The sequence below is a fragment of the Lactuca serriola genome, chromosome 5, assembly GCF_051521515.1.
Source record: "Lactuca serriola cultivar US96UC23 chromosome 5, Lser_US96UC23_V15, whole genome shotgun sequence".
NCBI lineage: Eukaryota > Viridiplantae > Streptophyta > Magnoliopsida > Asterales > Asteraceae > Lactuca > Lactuca serriola.
The window spans coordinates 98,740,695-98,761,375 of NC_136412.1; the positions used below are offsets into that span (position 1 = coordinate 98,740,695).

At 38.0% G+C, this 20,681-nt stretch overlaps 1 protein-coding gene across 1 annotated transcript; it reads left to right on the forward strand.

Moving 5' to 3' along the window:
- Window positions 1-4,956: 4,956 nt before the first annotated feature.
- Window positions 4,957-8,155, forward strand: LOC145049695 (uncharacterized). The gene is made up of 6 exons (XM_078998070.1): window positions 4,957-5,103; window positions 5,196-5,379; window positions 5,586-5,654; window positions 5,738-5,897; window positions 5,979-6,101; window positions 8,026-8,155. Exons 1-6 carry the CDS (start codon window positions 4,957-4,959, stop codon window positions 8,153-8,155), a joined length of 813 nt encoding a protein of 270 aa, XP_078854196.1.
- Window positions 8,156-20,681: the final 12,526 nt, after the last annotated feature.

A 20,681-nucleotide genomic window follows, 5' to 3' on the forward strand; every position in this document is an offset into this window, starting at 1 on the left:
AAAATTTCAATTTTTCTAACGCACTAATTAGCGTTGTCATTTAAGTGGTTTGATTCAGTTGACGGTTTACCCATTTGGAAGTAAGGTATCATCTGATATCATGTAATAATTGAAATAAAATAATTAATTTTACCTTAGATGCACTAAAACTCAATAATTCGGGTTAACATGAGATTAATAGATAGATTGGCGGTTATAATAATAGCCCTAAATTTGAGGTTGTCACAATAGAAGACCCAAAAGAGAAGGAGTAGATCCAGAAGCTACACCTCACTTGCCAACTTTTCTGGTAATCAAGCTTACAACTTGTTCTTCTTCCTCTTAGATCTATTTGTCCCCTTATTTAGAGGGTTTTGTCTCAAAACCTTGATCCTTGATGGTTGGGACGTCCCAAGTGGTTCATATCTAAGATCTAGGTTCTAGGGAGGAGTTCGTGGCATAAAGATGCAAGCTTTATTACCATGATAGCCCCATGCATCCTATAGAGCTCATTTTTGGGTCCTTTGAGCTAAAAATCCCATGCATGTATGTAAAGTTCATAACTTTACGTGTTATATCGTCTTAAGGAGCCCAGATCTACCTTTTAGATGAGAGTTGTACATCAAAAATTGAGTACTAGATTTGGACAATGGTTGACTCGGCGAGTCCAAGGCAAACTCCCAACCCATGAAAACGGACTCGGCGAGTTGTTCATACAACTCGGTGAGTCACATACTAGTAGCACTTATGATGAAGATGAACACGATGAGTTCAAGGTCGAACTCGGCGAGTCAGTTGAATATTGTGCCGATATCACTTGAAGTAGAACTCGTCGATTTCTAGCTAAACTCGACGAGTAGAGTTGGGTTGGGGGTAATGGAATGTATAGAGACTTGGTGAGTTGGCGGGCCAACTCGGCGAGTCTAGTCAACTAGATGTTGACTTTGACCAGGATGATTGACTTTGGCCAAGGGTAAAGTAGTCATTTTACCCTAAGATCAGTATCAGTTTTGACTAAGCGTTTGAATGGAATTTATAGTCGGAGAGTCGCTGGAGCAGCAAATAGAAATTTCTCACCGAGAGTTGCAGCAGTCAGTCACACGAGGTGACTTTCCCTCCAGTAGGAACGAGTCTAAGGCACCAATGTCGGCCCGTTTAAGTAGTAGAGTATGTTGGGGTTAGCCCGATGTAGTTTATATGTTTCCAGACTTCGGTCCGATGTCGGGGCAGTCCCAAGAAGTAGTTATGTATGCTTGATGTCTTTGTGATTCATGTATGTTTATGTGTTATGTGTCATATGTTCTGGACTCCGTTCTGATGTCGGGCATGCCCGGTGCAGTATATGTGAGTATGTTATATGCTATGTGTTCCGGGGTAAGCCCGATGTCGGGGAAAACCCGACGTATGTTAGTCATTATGTCATGTATATGTATTCGGGGTAAGCCCGAAGAATGCTAGCTTATGTGTTATATATTCCAGACTCCGGTCCGACGTCGGGGCAAGCCCGATGCAGTTTACGTGATTATGTTATGTGTTTATGATATATATGTTATGTTGAGTATGTTTCCCGGTAAGCCCGATGCCGGGGTGAGCCCGATGCCAGACAAGAGTCCTATGTCAGGTAAGCCGATGTCGGGGTTCGTCCCGATGCAGTTGGGAAGAGTCCCAGAGTTATGTTATTTGTTATTTATGCTTTGTATGTTATGTGGTAGTTTGAGGGAGCTCACTAAGCTTTATGCTTATAGTTTCAGTTTTGGTTTTAGGTACATAAGCTAGTAAAGGGCAGGGCTCGAGTTGATGGCATGGCACACACACCACGGTTGATTAGCCTAGGAGTTTATGAGATTTCAAGATACATGTTTTATGGTTTTACACTATGGCAATGATATCTATGTTTGATAAATGATTTCTGAAAACAAAATTTTTGGCTTGTATTTTTTAGATATTTCATTTCTTTGGTGTGGAAAATCATTTAGATTATATAATTAAGTTATATATACGAGTCAGAACCAAAAATCATGTGAAAAACCTAAGTTTCTTTTAAAATTAAAGTTTTCGGCTGAAGTGATGTTCACGACCGTAAACTTGTTTACGGTCGTACACTCGTTTACGACCAGCGACAGGTGGACCCCATCATCAACACTTTTTTGGACAAACACTCTCTCCTTCTCTCTCTAAAATCTAGGTTGTAAACACCAAAAACACCCTTATTCTTCCGAAAATCATCGAGAAACATCATTAGGAGTTGATTTGGTGTATCTAGAACACCTTTTTTCACTGAATCTAGTATACTTGTTCTTAAGTTCACAGTAATACACACTTCAAACCTTCAAAGGACATAAACTCTTCAAAAGACTATTTATGGACGTAAACAGTTCACGGCCGCAAACCCTCATCACGGCCTCAAACACTGAACATGACCGTAAACCCTCACTAAGTGGTGATTTAGACTGAAAACCCATTTTCCTCGATTCAATGAAGTCCTGGTAACATTCCTTAACCGAAAGCAAGTGTTTTGCTAACACTTTATCAAAAAAATTCGCTAATTTAGATACATATATGTATTAATTGTATTAGGATCCCGTTAAGTGTCGTATACGTCAACTCGAGGGTCTTCACTGCCAGTTCTCACGGTCTAACTATTCACACGACTAGCAGTGAGTTCATACCCTATGCTTTTATTATTTTTAATGTTTTCAGGAGGGAATACAAGCCAAACACAAATGATTTTTGTGAACTTATGCAAAAGAATTTCAACAGGTTTAAAACTTATGCAATTGATACAACCAAAAGATTTCAATGTTTTATAAAATATTTAGATATTTTTTTCCTTTTGTAACATACTGAGCATAAGGTTCGTTTTCAACGTACAACCATAATTGCATAGTTTTCAGAACTATATGCGAACCAAGTACACAACATACATGCAAACTATAATAGGTATAGTTTGGGTTTTCAATACACAACTTTACGGATTCAGAGTTATACATTGCTAAACATATAAACTATGACAACTTTAGTTTATGATATACATTACTATGACAGTAAAACATTTAGTAGTTATTTAAGTATAATTATTACCTAATACAGTTTCTATATGGATTCAAATACAAGAGAACCTTACAAAACTACACGTAAACTAGTTAACAAAGGATTATGAGACAACACTTCAATTGTACCTTTCGGGGTACAAGTTAAATCCTATCATACTATAGCCAGAGTCTCGTTGAGGGAAAGCGTGAGATTTGCGAATACATCTATTCGGGATTGACAATCCCACACTTGAACTGCTAGTTACAGTTAGGTTGGCATAGGCGGATTCAATAAAGCACCATAGGTATCACAGGTGGCTCCAATTTTATTTTTTAATAGTATAAATTGTTTTGAAAATTATTATTTATATTGCTGAAAGTCTAAAATATATTTTGGGTTACCTTAACTTTTTATTTTTATTTTTTTAAATATTGTTGTAGATGTTTAATCCAATAATTAATTAGCCTAAACTTAAAAGCACACGTTCCTAATACAACAAAACTTATTGACGGCAATTCTTAGCATCTAATTAGCATAACTTCCAAATTCTAATTCCCTCCTTGCCTTTCTACTCGTCGTTACTCTGCTGTCCTCCTTCTTCTGTCGCTGATCGGTGGCCGGTGGTGGGTGTTTTTCGGCTAAATCCCCCGGTGGCCGGCGGTGGGTGATTATTGATCAAAGTGGAGCACAATGAAGCAAGTAGAAATTTTGTGATTATTTTTGGTTAATTGAAATTCAATTTTTTGGCATTGTGTTGAAAAAATAGAAATTACCAATTAGGTTTATTAAATTAGAGACTTAGGGTCACTAGTTAGTGACTATTTGTTGTTGAAACTTGAAATCAAGTTTATAGTTCATATATTTTGATAATTTGATAGCGGGATGTTATTTGTTGTTGAAGCTTGAAATCAAGTTATAAAATTAGAGTTGATTGTTGATATATTTTGATTGTAGGTTGATATTAACAAATTTTTCAAAAGACAATTAGATGTTGGAGACAACAATTGTGAAGGAACTTCAAAAAAAAATAGGACTAATGAAAGTACACAAGTTCCATCTAATCAACATACACCAAAACCACAATCTAATGAACATATTCCAAAACCACAAGAACCACAATCTAATGAGCATACTCAAAAACCAAAAGTACCACAATCTTTTGATTTGAATGATCTTCCTTCGGACCCAAGGGAGAGGCCAAAGATTACATCTTATAATCCTAATCAAAGGGATGAAATAAGGAGGGCATATTTGATTAAATGACATTGTCAACCAAAGGGGCATAATTTTGAATTTACCTTATTTTGTGAGAAGCAAAGACGTTTTGTTATGGAATGGTTTACGGAATTTCCATGGTTAGAGTATAGCATTAAAAAAAAGAAGGCATATTGTTTTTATTGCTACTTGTTTAGAGACATGGTAGGGGTCAAGGTGGAAAAGATGCATTTATAGCCGAAGGCTTTGACAATTGGAGTAAAAAAATCATTCCGAAAACATATGGGTGAGATTCAAAGTTCTCATCATATGGTCGAAGAAAAGAGTCATTTGTTATTGAGAAAAAACCAATCCATTGGTGAAGTTTTGCATAAGCAAACGGAAATTAAGCAAAGTAATTATGAAATTCGATTACGTGCTACAATCCATAGTTGTAGATTTTTATTGAAAAATGCATTACCATTTCATGGACACGCCGAGACGGAAAAGTATAATAATAAAGGACTTTTCATTGAAGTCTTATCTTTGATTAGAGAAGATAATGAGAACATTTTTAATGTTACTTTAAAAAATGCTCCAAGAAATGAAAAGTTGACTTCTCCGACAATTCAATAAGGTATTGTCAATTGTTTTTCAAAAGAGATAATCAAGTCTATTTGTGATGAAATTGGTAAAGTTGTGTTCGGTATATTAGTTAATGAGTCTAGTGATGTTTCCAAAAAAGAACAAATGGCTACAGTTTTAATATATGATGATAGACATGGGATTGTAAAGGAAAGATTTATCGGAGTTGTTCACGTGTTGGATACATCCTGTTTGACTCTTAAAGCCGCCATCGATACTATTTTTTCCAACAACAACTTGACTATCGATCAGGTGAGAAATCATAAAATATTTATTCCTTTAATATGATATTAATTTTATTTTTATGTGTTATATTTTTTTATTAATTTTTTTCAAATATATAGATGAGGGGGCAAGGTTATGATGGAGCAAGTAATATGAGTGGTGAATTCAACGGCTTGAAATCTTTGATTTTAAATGAAAATAGTTCCACACATTATTTACATTGTTTTGCACACCAACTTCAATTAGTAGTTCTGGCGGTTGCAAAGAAACATGATGATGTTGAAGAATTCTTTGAACAACTAGGTTTGTGGTTACTGTCGTTTGTGGGTCTTGTAAGAGAAAAGATATGATGCGAGAGATGCAAAAAGAAAGAGTGGCAACCGAAATTGGTATTGGTGAAACTAAAACAAGAAGAGGGTTGAATCAAGAGATTTCTCTTGTTCGAGCTAGAGAAACTAGATGGGGTTCACATTTTAGAACAATTGTAAGTTTGTTGAATTTGTTTGTAGAAGTTGTTATGGTCCTTAAATATGTCAAAGAGGAGGGGTCTACTTTATCTAACCGTAATCAAGTAAAGGGTATTTTGTCATATTTCAAAACACTTGATTTCGTGTTTCTTTTACACTTGATGTTGGAAATTCTATGTCTCACGGATACTTAGTCAAAGCATCTTCAAAAAAAGATCAAAATATTTTGGAAGCGGCTTCGTTAGTAAAAGGGACAAAGAAAGCAATGCTAGTTTTTAGAAAAGATGGTTTTCCACAAATTTGGAAGAAAGTATGTGCTTTTTGTGAAAAGCATAGTATTAGAATTGTGGACATGTCAGAAAATTATGTTACCCCACGAAAGCGTAGGACCAATAAGACTAATCAACATCATTTTGAAGTTGTGATTTTTAACAGGATTGTGGATATGCAAATTCAGGAATTTGGGGAAAGATTTAATGAAGTTGGCACGGAGCTGATGGAGAACATGGCGGCTTTGAGTCCTTGTGACTCATTTTCTAGTTTTGATAAAGCAAAGCTGTAAAAGTTAAGCGAGATATACAAAAATGATTTTGACGATTAAGAAAGGGTGTGACTTAACGGGCAACTTGATATCTATTATCACTCTTTGCTCCATGATGAGAGATTTTTCAACTTGAAAGGAATTACAGACCTCTCTTATTTGTTGGTCGAAACTGGGAAGCACCTTTCTTTTCCTTTGGTTTATAGATTATTAAAACTAACTTTGATTTCGCCCGGCGCAACCGCAACCGTTGAACGGTGTATTTCTGCGATGAAGTTCTTGAAGACCGATTTGCGTAATAGAATAGGTGATGATTTTATGAATGATGATTTGATTTGTAGTGTAGAAAAAGAAGCACTAGAGAATGTTAAGACTAAATATGTAATTAATCGTTTTCGAAAAATGAAAGAACGAAGAGGTGAACTTTAAAACAAAACTTTATTATAGAAGTTGAAGTTTTTATCTAATAAAATTGCGCTTTTTATTTTTTTTCTTATTTTATATTACATGATTTTTTTTCTCGGCATACCCCATTATTTTGACCCTAGCTCCGCCACTGTAGGCAGGCATGCCTGGGATGACAAATATCATATCGTCCGACGCCTGAAGAACGTTGTAGAGGTCACTAGGTCATATCAAGCATGGTTATATGACTCACAATAGTATAAACTAATCATATTGTTTACGAGATTTCATTTTTCATTAGTTTTATTTTCATTAATAAAACTAGTACATACCACAACTAGAGGATTCCAGGGTTTTCAAGTCCTAGTTTTATTTTATGTAATTAAACTACTATAATATTGGCGGTAACCAGGGTTTTCAAACATGACATTCTATACATTATTGGTGATAGCCAGAGTTTCTATATAAAGGATTTTCATTCAAAACAACGATATTCAATACATTTAGTGGTAACCAGACATACAAACTAATACATTGTACATTACTACAAAACATAGTATCAAACATATATGTTAGAAATTATTGGATTTTATTGGGAAGCACACAAACATTTTATAGATTCAAAGACAGGTTTTCACTACAAAAATATGCTTATTAACTCACCAACTTTATGTTGATACTCTTTCAAAACTGCTTCTATTCTCAGGAAATCAGTAAATAGGTACCTCACCCAGATTTTGAGAAGACAAAGCATATAGAGTCTCGTCTTTTGCTTTTGTATATGTTTTTGATGTATAAATACATGAGTCAAACTGATGTAAATGTTTTACTTAATCAATGTAACGGGTGTGTTTACTTTGATTACTATGATGCAATTGTTGTGATACTAGATATGACTTCATCCACCCCCGAACGTTTCCGTTGTTCCGGTTTGGGGGTGTGACAGATTGGTATCAGAGCTCTTGTTTATAGTAAACTAAGTATGCTGAACCTTACATGGTATACAACTATAATCACTAAAGGCGCCGAAGTGCTTTGAAACTAAAAGTATACTTTAAAAATGTTAAGTATTTTTACAAGAAGTATACATGTATACATATGTACAAGAAGCCAACTTAGTAAGAATTACATAAAAGTATTTAGGGTGAGTTAGACGCTACGGTTTAACTTGGGCAGTTATGTTGTCATATGTAGGGCCAATACAACCTGATCAACTATATTTGTCCGAGATATGACCAGCATGTGTTCGGGAGTGACTGCGGTGTCGTGACAAGTCTAAACTCACCAAATCTTATACTAATGAAAACACATAGTTAAAATACTATAGGAGTATTTTGTGGTACTATAACACTGCACATAGTCATCTCTATTCATACAAATCCGTATAATGAAAGACATGTAGTTCCTTGTTATTGTTAATAACTATAGTTATAGGTCCTTATTATCGTTGTAGGATTTAGATACATCTTGCTCGATAGTATCCAATTCATGATCAGTACAGAAGACTTATCGTCAATTTTCCCTTGTATCTATTAGAGAAAAGATGCCTCCTAGAAAGAGACCCAACAGGAAGAACAACGATCCTCCGCTGCCACCACCTCCTCAGTTCGATCCTGCCATGTTCCAGGAAGCAGTTACAGCCGTTGTGGCTGCCGCGATGTCGTAGACTAATTTTGGTAGATCTAGCGGATCGGGAAGTGGTACCCATTCCCTTAATCTTGAGGGTAGTCAGGGAGTCCAAAAGGAGTGTTCCTACAAATATTTCATGAATGCGAAGCCCAAATCCTTCTACGACAATGGAGGAGTCATTTCCTTAACCCGATGGTTCGAGAAGATCGAATCCATTTTCGATATTTGCACGTGTACTGAGGCAAACAAGGTGAATTTTGCCGCCTACACCTTTACAGATAGAGCATTGACTTGGTGGAATAGCCTAGTCAAATCCCTAACTCTATCGGTTGCAAATGTCATGGGTTGGGAAAGCTTAAAAGAACTCATGCTTGCTGAATACTGCCCAAGGGGCGAGATGCATAAATTAGAGCACAAGCTTTAGAACCTGAAGATGAAGGGTTCCGACATTGCCTCTTACACAGCTAGATTCTACGATCTGGCTCTTCTCTGTCCGGGAATCGTAACCCCGGAAAGCAAAAAGATAGAGAGGTACATTTGGGGATTAACGCCCCCAACTCAAGGAAATGTCTTTTTGGCTAAACCTTCCACTTTTGACAACGCCAAGTGCCTGGCGAAAACTCTGATAGATCACGGGATTGATCTTGATGAAGTGGCAGTCGCTGCCAAGCCACCAAAGGCATGTGGTTGGAAGAAGAAGTTTTGGAACAAACGTAAGTGCCAGTCTTCGCAGGAGCCCTCCATGATGCTACCACTCCTACCATTGTTCCTGCAGCCCAAGCACCTGCCAATAGGTATGCAGGCACTCTTCCAAGGTACGACAAGTGCAACTTCCATCATCATGGCCAGTGTCGGGAGATGTTGTGCCACAAGTGTGGTAAGAAGGGACACACAACTCGATTCTGCAAGGCTCCAGTCCAACCAACCAATCAGGCTCCTGGAGCGGGCGCTGTTCAAGCCTATTATGGCTGTAGGGAGGTCGGGCACTTCAAAGGAATTTCCCCAAGGCAACAACAGGGGGTAACACAAGGAGAGTGCTAACGATGGGCCAGGAAGAGGGAGCTGTTGATCCCCCCGTTGTTGAGGGTACATTCCTCCTCAACAACTCTTATGCATGCATTCTTTTTTATTCTGGTGTGGAGAGAAGTTTTGTTAGTCATACATTTAATCATTTACTCCAACATAAATCCCAACCTTTAACCGAAGCATTTACCGTTGAGATGTCTAACGGAAAGAAAGAAATCACTAACGACATATTCTTAGGTTGTAACCTTACCCTAAACGACCTTTCCTTCCCAATCGATCTTATGCCAGTTTCCATAAAAAGTTTCGACGTGATAATTGGTATGGATTGGTTGAGCCCCAATCGTGCTGATATCCTTTGCTACGAAAAAGCCATCCATATTAATCTTCCCTCGGGCGAAACCCTCATAGTCTACGGAGATAAACTCAGCTTAAACCTTCGTATCATTTGATGCATCAAACCCTAGAAATATCTTCAGAGGGAGTGACATGCATTCCTAGCCCATGTTGATAACGAAAAGCAGGAAGTTAAAGACATCGAGAGCATCCCTGAAGCCTGCAACTTTCCTGATGTCTTCCTCGAAGATCTTCCAGGAATCCCTCCCGGGTGCGAAGTCGAGTTCCGTATCGACTTTATCACCGGAGCTACTCCCGTAGCTAAATCCCCATATCGTTTTGCATCGGCAGAAATGCAAGAGCTTTCCAGCTAGCTCAATCATCTTCCCAACAAAGGATTCATAAGACCAAGTTCCTCACCCTAGGGAGCCCCGATCTTATTCGTGAAAAGAAGGATGGATCCTTTCGGATGTGCATTGATTATCAAGAATTGAACAAGCTCTCTATCAACAACCGTTATCCCTTACCCAGAACGACGACCTATTCGTTCAACTTCAAGGAGCCAGTGACTTCTCGAAAATCGACCTAATATTAGGATACCATCAGTTGCGAGTTCATGAGAATGATGTTCCCAAGACAGCATTCTGAACTTCTTCTGGACACTACGAGTTTGTAGTAATGCCCTTTGGTCTAACCAACACACTGACAATATTCATGGATTTGATGAATCGGGTGTGCCGCCCTTTCCTACACAAGTTCGTGATAGTCTTCATTAATGATATACTTGTCTATTCCTGAAGCGAGGAAGATCATAGTCAGCACTTGAGCTAGTGCTAAAATCTCTAAGAGCGGAGAAGCTATATGCTAAATTCTCTAAGTTCAAATTCTGGATTAGAAAAGTAACCTTCCTAGGCCACGTGGTTAGTGAGGAAGGCATACATGTGGACCCTTCCAAGATCAAAGTGATTAAGAATTGGTCAGCACCGAAGACGCTCATAGAAATTTGTCAATTCTTGGGTCTCGTTGGCTACTATTGTAGATTTATCCATAATTTCTCTAGAATTTCTATGCCTTAAACCACCCTGATACAGAAAGGTGTAACCTTTACTTGGGGAGAAAAGCAAGAAACTTCATTTCAAACATTGAAGAAGGCCCTATGCAGCGCACCCATCTTGTCCCTGCCCGAAGGGACAGAGGATTTTGTTGTCTACTGTGATGCATCCAATCAGGGCCTAGACTATGTGCTCATGCAACGAGGAAAGGTCATTGCTTATGCCTCAAGGCAGCTGAAAGCACACGAAGTCAATTATACAACTCACGACCTGGAGTTGGGAGCAGTGGTCTTCACATTAAAGATATGGAGTCAATATCTCTACGGAACCAACTGCACTGTCTTTACCGACCATAAGAGCCTACAACATATTTTTGATCAGAAAGAGTTAAACATGAGGCAACGACGGTGGGTAGAGCTACTCAATGATTATGAATGCGAAATACGCTACCATCCTAGCAAGGCAAATGTGGTAGCGGATGCCCTCAGCCGGAAAGTGTATTCGGGTCGTATAATGAAGGCACTAACAATGACCATCCATTCCCATCTATCCGCTCAAATCGGAGAGGCTCAATTGGCACCTTAAAACCAAAAAACATTTCGGACAAAGCATTGAGGGGAATGGAAAAGAACTTAGAGGTCAAGGGAGACAGAGTTTACTATTTCATGGACCAGATTTGGACCCCAAAGTACGGCGATTACAGGGAGGTTATCATGAACGAAGCTCACAAGACTAGATATTCCGTTCAACCAGGTTCAGATAAGATGTATCTGGATCTCAAACAACTCTATTGGTGGCCGAACATGAAAACAGAGATCGTTACCTTCATGGGCAAGTCCCTGACTTGCGCCAAGGTGAAGGTGGAATATCAAAAGCCCTCAGGTCTACTTTAGCAGCCAGAAATACCTAAGTGGAAGTGAAAAAGGATTACAATGGATTTCGTCACTAAGCAACCCAGGTCTCCGAGTGGACACGATGCCATCTGGGTAATTGTCGATCGACTGACTAAATCTGCTCACATCCTGCCGATCAAAGAGACATTCAAGATGGAGAAACTTACATGAATATACGTCCAAGAGATAGTTCATCTGCATGGTGTGCTTGTGTCCATTATCTCCGATTGGGATAACAGATTCACCTCGAGATTTTGGCAGTCACTGCAGAAAGCTCTTAGAACTAAGTTGGATATGATCACATCTCCGTGGGACACTCATTTTCCCTTGGTAGAATTCTCCTAAAATAAGATATACCATACCAGCATCAAGGTGGCGCCGTTCGAAGCCCTCTATGGCCGTAAGTGCAGATCCCCTCTATGCTGGGCTGAAGTGGGCGACACACAACTAGTCAACGGTCAAGTCCATGATAGTACCCTCACGGGCCCAGAAATCATCTGAGAGACTACTAAAAAGATCGTACAAATCCAGTAACGACTAAATGCTTCAAGAGATAGGCAAAAGAGCTACGCTGATAAGAGACAAAAACCCTAGGAGTTCCAGGTTGGCGACCGTGTTCTATTGAAGGTCTCACCATGGAAAGGCATGATATGCTTCGAAAAGCGTGGAAAGCTGAATCCGAGATACATTGGACCATTCGAGATCCTCGCTAGGATCGGTCCTATAGCTTACAAACTTCGTCTACAACAAGAACTTAGCAACATTCACCCCGTCTTCCACGTCTCGAATTTTAAGAAGTATTTATCCAAAGAAACCCCTATGATCGCTCTTGATTGGATCGAGATCAACGAGAACCTTAATTTCGTGGAAAAACCAGTCGTAATCATGGACCGGGATATCAAACGAACAAAACAAAGTCAAATACCGATAGTGAAGGTCCGTTGGAATGCCAAGCGGGGACCTGAATTCACTTAGGAGCGAGAAGATTATATGAACCAGAAGTATCCCCATCTCTTTCCGAGTTCGTGATTTGTATTATGTTTTTGAATTTCTGGACAAAATTCCCTCCAACGGGGGGATGATCAACGTTAGCCAATTTCCATTAATAAAATTTGTATTTTATTAAGTTCCGTCAAATTCTTTTAGTGTGGAAAATAATTTGGATTATATAATTAAGTTATATATATATATATATATATATATATATATATATATATATATATATATATTAGTCGGAACGAAAAATCAAGCCAATCACCCGAGTTTCTTTTAAAATCAAAGTTTTCGGCTGAAGTGATGTTCACGGTCGTAAACTCATTTACGACCGTACACTCGTTTACAGCCAGCGACAGGTGGACCCCACCACCGACAATGAAAACCCCCTATAAATACGAGAACCGACCCTTCATTTACACTTTTTGGCTGAACACTCACTCCTCTCTCTAAACTCTTCACTGTAAACACCAAAGACACCCTTATTCTTCCGGAAATCATCGAGAAACGTTATTAGGAGTTGATTTGGAGCATCTAGAACACGTTTTTCACCGAATCCAGTATACTTGTTCTTGAGTTCACGACCGTACACATTTCAAACCTTCAAAGGCCGTAAACCCTTGACGACCTTAAACCCTCTTCATGGTCGCAAACCCTCTTCACGGCCGTAGACCCTCACTTAGTGGTGATTTTGACTGAAAACCCGTTTTCCACGATTCAATGAAGTCCTGGTACCATTCCTTAACCGAAAGCAAGTATTTTTCTAACACTTTATCAAACAAGTTCGCTAATTTAGATATATATATATATATATATATATATATATATATGTGTGTGTGTGTGTGTGTGTGTGTGTGTATTAATTGTAATAGGATCCCATCGTTAAGGTCCGTATGCATCAACTCGAGAGTCTTCACTGTCTGACTATTCACAAGACTAACAGTGAGTTCATACCCTATGCTTTTATTATTTTTAAGGATTTTAGGGGTGGGAATACAAGGTAACCACAAATGATTTTTATGAACTTTTGCAAAATAATTTCAACATGTTTAAAACTTAAGCAATTGATACAACCAAAAGATTTCCATGTTTTATAAAATATTTAGATCTTTTATCCCTTTTGTAACATGCTGAGCATAAGGGTCATCTTCAACGTACAACCACAATTGCATAGTGTTCAGAACTATATGTGAACTAAGTACACAACATATCACAAACTATAATAGGTAGAATTTGGGGTTTTCAATACATAGTTTTACGGATTCAGAGTTATACATTTCTAAACATATAAACTATGACAGCTTTAGTTTACGATATATATTACTACGAGAGCACAACATTTACTAGTTATTTAAGTATAATTATTACCTTATACAGTTTCTATATGGATTCAAATACAAGAGAACCTTACAAAACTACGCGTAAACTAGTTAACAAAGGATTATGAGACAACACTTCAATTGTACCTTTCGGGGTACAAGTTAAATCCTATCATACTATAACCAGAGTCTCCTTGAGGGAGAGCGTGAGATTTGTGAATAGATCTATTCGGGATTGAAAAAGCCACACCTGAGCTGCTAGTTACGTCGTAGGGGTCACTAGGCCATATCAATCATGGTTATACGACTCACAATAGTATAAACTAATCATAGTGTTTATGATATTTCGTTCTTCATTACTTTTATTTTCATTAATAAAACTAGTACATAATACAACTGGAGGATTTCAGGGTTTTCAACTCATAGTTTTATTTTAAGTAATGAAACTACTATATATACTGGAGGTAACTAGGGTTTTCAAACATGGCATTCTATACATTACAGGTGATAGCCATGGTTTCTATATAAAGGATTTTCATTCAAAACAATGATATACAATACATTTAGCGGTAATCAAGCATACTAACTAATACATTGTACATTACTACAGAACACAGTATCAAACATATATGTTAGAAAATATTAGATTTTCTTCGGAAGCATACAAACATTTTATAGATTCAAAGATAGGTTTTCACTACAAAAATATGCTGATGAACTCACCAGCTTTATGCTGATACTCTTTGAAAACTTCTTGTATTCTCAGGAAGTTAGTAAACAGGTACCTTAGCCAGATTTTGAGAAGATGGAGCATATAGAGTCTCGTCTTCTGCTTTTGTTTATATTTTTTATGTATAAATACACGAATCAAACTTATGTAAATGTTTTACATAATCAATGTAATGCTTGTGTTTACTTTGATTACTATGAGGCAATTGTTGTGATACTACATATGACGTCATCGACCCCCGAATGTATTCGACGTTCCGGTTTGGGGGTGTGACGCTCGGTCTTTCTTAAGCAATTCTTAAAGTTTCAACATCATCACTTTTACTCTTTAAGGAGCCAATCCATAAGATGCTTTTAAATGTCGGAGTCGAAACTAGGGTCAAATCAGTTTCAAACTCTACCTGAAGTGGTGGCGGTATACAGGATAACTCATCGAGGAACATTACTAGACTCCTTAACCACTTCCACATAAACGAGACCAACTTACTTCCTTGATCCCTCAACTGAATGAGCTAATAAAATCTTGCACCTCCTTGCTAGATACTCGTGTGACTTTCTAACAATAACGAATAAAATAAACCCTAGAGTTCTCTCCACCAAAAGTACACATACACTCACTTATGAAATATAATACACACAATTTTCAAGGCAATCATTTTCAACCGGATTGGTGGAAAACCAATCAATGTTAATGTTAACATCAAATGACTTAATCCAGATCAGAATCAAATATACAGGAAAGATGTGACCACCAAAAAAAATTGAATCTCCTGTCGCTAACTCGATATCTAATACGAACCGCAAATAACAGCGATGTAATACAAAACGGAATAGAAAGATAATGTCATGAATAATTTATTTCCACCGGTATCAAATCATATGGAAGCAGGTATGGAATTAACCAATAAGGTTCTTATCATTGTGTCAACCCTCGTCCACCACCATGATGAATGCACACATTCTTGCTGTAGGCATATCATGCTTTTTGAATGTCGAGAAAGTTTATTGTTTCTAGACTAGAAAGTATGGAAAGTCTTAAAGGTTAACAAAAAATAACATATAACTCTCAGCATGCACTCTCTCGTTAAGAGTCTAAAACAAAATAATTGATTCAGTCTACACTTTGAGTCTGAACATCGGCCTTTGTATTATGTTCGCTTACAACATGGCTCTGATACCAACTTGTAACGTCTTAACTTTTACTCCAATTTTTTAATTTAAACAATTTTTAACATAATATTTTAGTGGAAGACTTAGTTATTTAAATTTCATGCTTTAAACAAACCACGTGTTAGCATCTTTAAAAACCAAGCTAATTAAAATTGTTTAAGTTTATTAAATCCATTATTAAACAAAATGCAAAAACGAAAACACGTCTAAGTTGTATCGTGTAAATAAAACCATACTAGCCAAAGATAAAGGTCCCTAACCTCACCAAATCAAAGCTCCTAAGCTACCTGTACCGAGCCAAAGGCACAAAGTATAAGAAACAAGTGTTAGCCCATACTAAGTGAGTTAATAAAAGTCACAAATAGTCGTAGGGAAACATACATTTCCCAAATGAGTCAAGAAGTCAGTTTATGACATAAAAACATAAAGCAACAATACTCTATACCCACAAATATAATACATATAACAACGAATTCATCACATACTACCCAATTCAATACTCATGTGCCTGGATTGTTCAATGCTCTAAGTGGCTCATAACTTCCACCCGAAACACCAATCCCAAACATCCCTTCGCTATGCCGACTATGTGAAACATAAGCATTTTGCGGTTTCGTTCATGATTGGTACCAACGGTGTCATATATGAGACCAAGAATCAACACGCAAGGACAAGGTTAGAAAGCTCAAACCGTGAGTTGATCTTAAAAATCATCTTCTGCTTTTAATAACTAGTTCCATTCAAGTTTGGTAAACCAGTCATGACTTGAAGATAAATAATCAATAAAGTATTCAACTAATAAATGAATTAAGATTGAGTATAATAAATGAAAAGATAAGAGAAGAAGAATGTAAATGAAAGAGGTTTAACTTGCAAGAGATATTGGATTGATGTGAAGAGAATATTGATAGTTCTATTCTTGGTTAATAACTCATGAAACATTCAATCACTAAATAACAAAGGATGAACTTGGTACAAACCACTGACACATTCTAAGTACTGGTTACAACTAAGTGTTTGACAATCTGACACTTAAAAGACTCAAACAATATAGTCCCAAGAACTGTTACAAAAATGTAAAGACAAAAACCAATAAATGCTTGTACAAACTTTTGACTTTTGAATATCTTCATCTCAGATTCGATCTTGCTTCGGAATATTTCACATGAAGAACACAGGTTGACTTCGGATCTTGATTTCCCCGTATTGATAAAGGTTCACTCTTCATGTATTAATAATCTGCCTTAAGTGAACTTACAAATTGGTCAACTTAGTTGGCATCTTTAGATATGAAGAGGTAAGCACTATAAAGCCAACCTCAGACTTCCAAATACCATTTGAGATGATTGATAACCTTATTCTTCACATGCTCAGGAGCATCACTCTTGGCAGCATTCGCGATGAACTTTTGCAGAATGGTTGAAGAAACAAGATTCTTATCCAAGACACATCTTTCCTAATTGACTTCTCTCTCAGATAGATGTATCCGAGTTCAAGTTCTTTAATCGGACGTTTTGCTAGGATTTATGCTTCAGGGAGGTCACAAGAAATTTTCGCCAACACTTTTTCTGTTCCAAACAGGTGTGCCAACTCGATAGCGGATCTGGAGAGTTCAGCTACATAATCCTTCAAGAAGTTAATTGGAGTACTATATGCTTCGATGATCAATTGATAATTTTGACGACTTCAGAAATGAGCAACAATTATGAGAATATCGTTGGGTTTGAGAGATGGAAAAATTGCGTCCGTGATAATGATGGTAGCTTATTTGTTCTGAGAAATGTGATTTTTGTACAATATGTAATTCAGGTCGAACTTGCTTTGAACCTTGATTCCAAACCCAACATTCTTTGTGATTTGATTTCGAGACCACACCTCTTTCTAAGGACGTGTATTATTGGAATAATATGTCTTCATCCTCTCTCACTCAGTTCTGATGATACTCTGAGGATCATTGTTTGGATAAAGTGGAGCAAACTTGATGTAGTACTTTCTGAAGGGATAGATTGGGAGATCGATTTGGTCGGGCTCTTGCGTGGGCAGATCGAAGTACATGAAGGCACCATATCTTGATCACGAATTATCCCTTCTTGAAAGAGTAGGGATATGCCTAGCATTGGATTTGGATGATTTTTCAACGCTTGAATCTAGATGCTTTCTTCAAGTGCCATATCTATTTGAGCTTGAGACCATCCTTCAGACTTTTCTGAAGGTCCTTTTAGGGTTGCTTGGTTTCAAGGAAATTTTCTTCCCTTTTTCTTGATAAGGTTTGTTCAAGTTAGAAATGACTTGTTTAATGGTTTCAGAGATAATGAACTCTAGAGGAAGAGTGATGATGGGTTTTCTAGAATATCGTTTCGCTTCCTAGCCGGATAACCTTCATCAACTAGGATGATTCTTAAAGATGGAATGGGAGGCATCGTTGGCTGAGTAGCTCGGAATGCATTAATGGTGAGCTTCGTCATGATTTTAGCCATTTCATGACTTCTTTGAAGTACAACTGCTAAGGATGATGGCCAAGTGATAGGGGATTTTTCCTAGGCGATTGAAGTCCTACAGTAGCGTTCTTGATTTGGTTGCCATCTTCTTTTTCTTCTTCTTCTTCTGTAGGAGGGTCCATGGATACAACCTGGATTAACTCATCATCATCGATTCATCTTGGAGAGTGAACTCCGAGGTAGGTTTCCATTGGATTGAACAACCCTTGCGGCTTGATCCATCTCCTCCTCTTGCTTCGAAAGGCCCAACATCCAAGGAAATTCGAGCAGTGGCTTGGATTTCAGATAATCTTTCAAATACTCTCTGAAAGCTCTTATTAATTTTCTCAAAGAAAATGTCATATGCTTCAATAGTGGGGGCTTGGGCTTTCAAATGAGCAAACAAGGTTCCCAAGATAGAGAGCTGTTTGGTCAAGGTGACCTACGTCCATGGGCAGGAGGGGATATTCTTTATTTCAGAGTTCTCAAAAAGACGTTACAAGTAAAATTCACCAGAAATTCACGTATCACTCTAGAATTCAAGATACATGACACACACACAAATTACTCTACATTCATCCTTATTTATACTTGAGGGATCAGGTCTAAAACCCTGATAGGCCAAGCCTTTTGCCCTATAGGGCCATGAAAGGTGTCAACCAATCCGAATTTGCCAAGCATCATCTTCTGGAATATTCTTCCATGTCATACACCCATGAGCATCAGCAACACACATGATGGAGCACCTTGTCCCATAGTGAAAAGTCATGATGTACAAGTGGTGTATCTTGAAAAATAATGGCCTAAAAACTATCATGGTGGCACAGCATGGTGTAATCCTTGAACAATACCAACTTCAGAACATCCTTGAAGGATCTTGAGCATCATAGAGGACTTCATAGCATATTTGGCTCATCAAGGACCAAAAGGGTCCAACTTGCTCCATCATGGTGCAACAAGGAATAAAGATGGCGCAATGGGCTTCAAGTGTGGCACAAGAACATCAAGATTTTAGGAACAACATCACCATGGCGCAACAGGAACATGCATGGCACAACAAGGCCATGCATCGTGCAACAAGAGTACCTCATGGAACAAGAGAGGTACCCTATGCCGCAAGAGGAAATGTCATGGCACAAGAGCATCACTCTTGGCCCATCCCTTTATCATATGGAGAAACAAGGTTCCCTTTCTGCTCCTTATCACTCCCAAATGCTCCAAACCTCTTCCAGTTGCTCCAAACCCCCTTCTATATAATCCGTTCCTTTGGCACTTGATTCATTCCTTTGACTGGCGATCCATTCCTTTCTCAGATGATCTGTTCCTTTGTAACATGCTCCATGAACCCCAAGTTCTCTATTGTGTTACAAGTGCTCCAAATGCTCCATGAACATGATCCAAATACTCGATTCACATTTAACAATCTCCACCTTGACTTGAGCATCCTATGAACTCCACCTTGAATAAGAACATCCTCTCGCATCCTGCCATCACGCCTCGAAGGTCTAACCTCCTGCAACATCAATTAGGTCCAAGCCAAGCTTGAAATTCTCTATGGGCAATGTTGTTCTCACCATGTATTCCGGATTCTCCTTGGCACTATACTTTTGAATGCATAACATGTCATAAAACATGATAGGTTTTTCCACCTTCAAAAGAAGACTCTGAACAAGACCAGCCACCTCTTATCTCCAGATCACTTTCATGGTCTAAGTCTATCAATCCAAACAAGTTTGTATGTCGTGCCTTTGCACCAAACACCCGAAAAACAACAAGTGTTCCCTTCAAGTGTCGCAATATCCACTTGACCACATCATAATGAGATTTTCCCCCAATGCCTCGAACCACCAATGAAGAACCAACAAGTTACTACATATCACAATAGAACGATTGCAAGACTTTCTCAAAGTAATGAGAAATATATAACCATCCTACTCTTCTATAACTCTGTATCTACATCCTTGTTATCTTCCTTGTAGCTCTTAAATCGTTCATCACAAGCTCGTTTTCTAGAAGCTTCTTCAACTTGTCTCTCTCGACATCAGTATCACCAAACATTTCTTCCATGGCTTGAAAAAGGTATTCCTCATGTCTAAGTTGTTCCATGCCACCTTGTTTTCCCTCATTTATCACAAAACTGTGTGGGGTTTCTGATTAACAACTCCACCTTCTGGTTAGCATCCTGATCGTTCCCCGTAACATTTGTACCACCTGCTCTCTAGTTACAAATAGCAGATTCAAATGTTACATCTCTACTACTAACAAATTTTGGATTTTGTTCTTCTGTACACCACAGATGATGACCATTCCCTCAAGATGCATATCCTAGAAATATGCATTTCATTTCCCTGCACTCGACCTTACCATCATTCACACGAACGTAAGAAAAGAATCCAAACCTTCGTAAACCACTATTCTCAAAGCGTTTCCCTGACCACATATCTTGAGGACTATTACGATCAAATGCAGTTGATAGAGATATATTTTCCAGATAGCAAGCAGTGTTAACTGCTTCTGCCCAAAATTGCTTCAATAAATCAGCAGATAATCACATGCACTGAGCATGCTCCA

Coding starts and splice junctions, on each gene's coding strand:
- LOC145049695 (XM_078998070.1), top strand. CDS start 4,957: ATGGCTACAGTTTTAATATATGATGATAGACATGGGATTGTAAAGGAA. Junction 5,104..5,195: donor ACAACTTGACTATCGATCAG/GTGAGAAATCAT, acceptor TCAAATATATAG/ATGAGGGGGCAAGGTTATGA. Junction 5,380..5,585: donor AGAATTCTTTGAACAACTAG/GTTTGTGGTTAC, acceptor ATTTGTTTGTAG/AAGTTGTTATGGTCCTTAAA.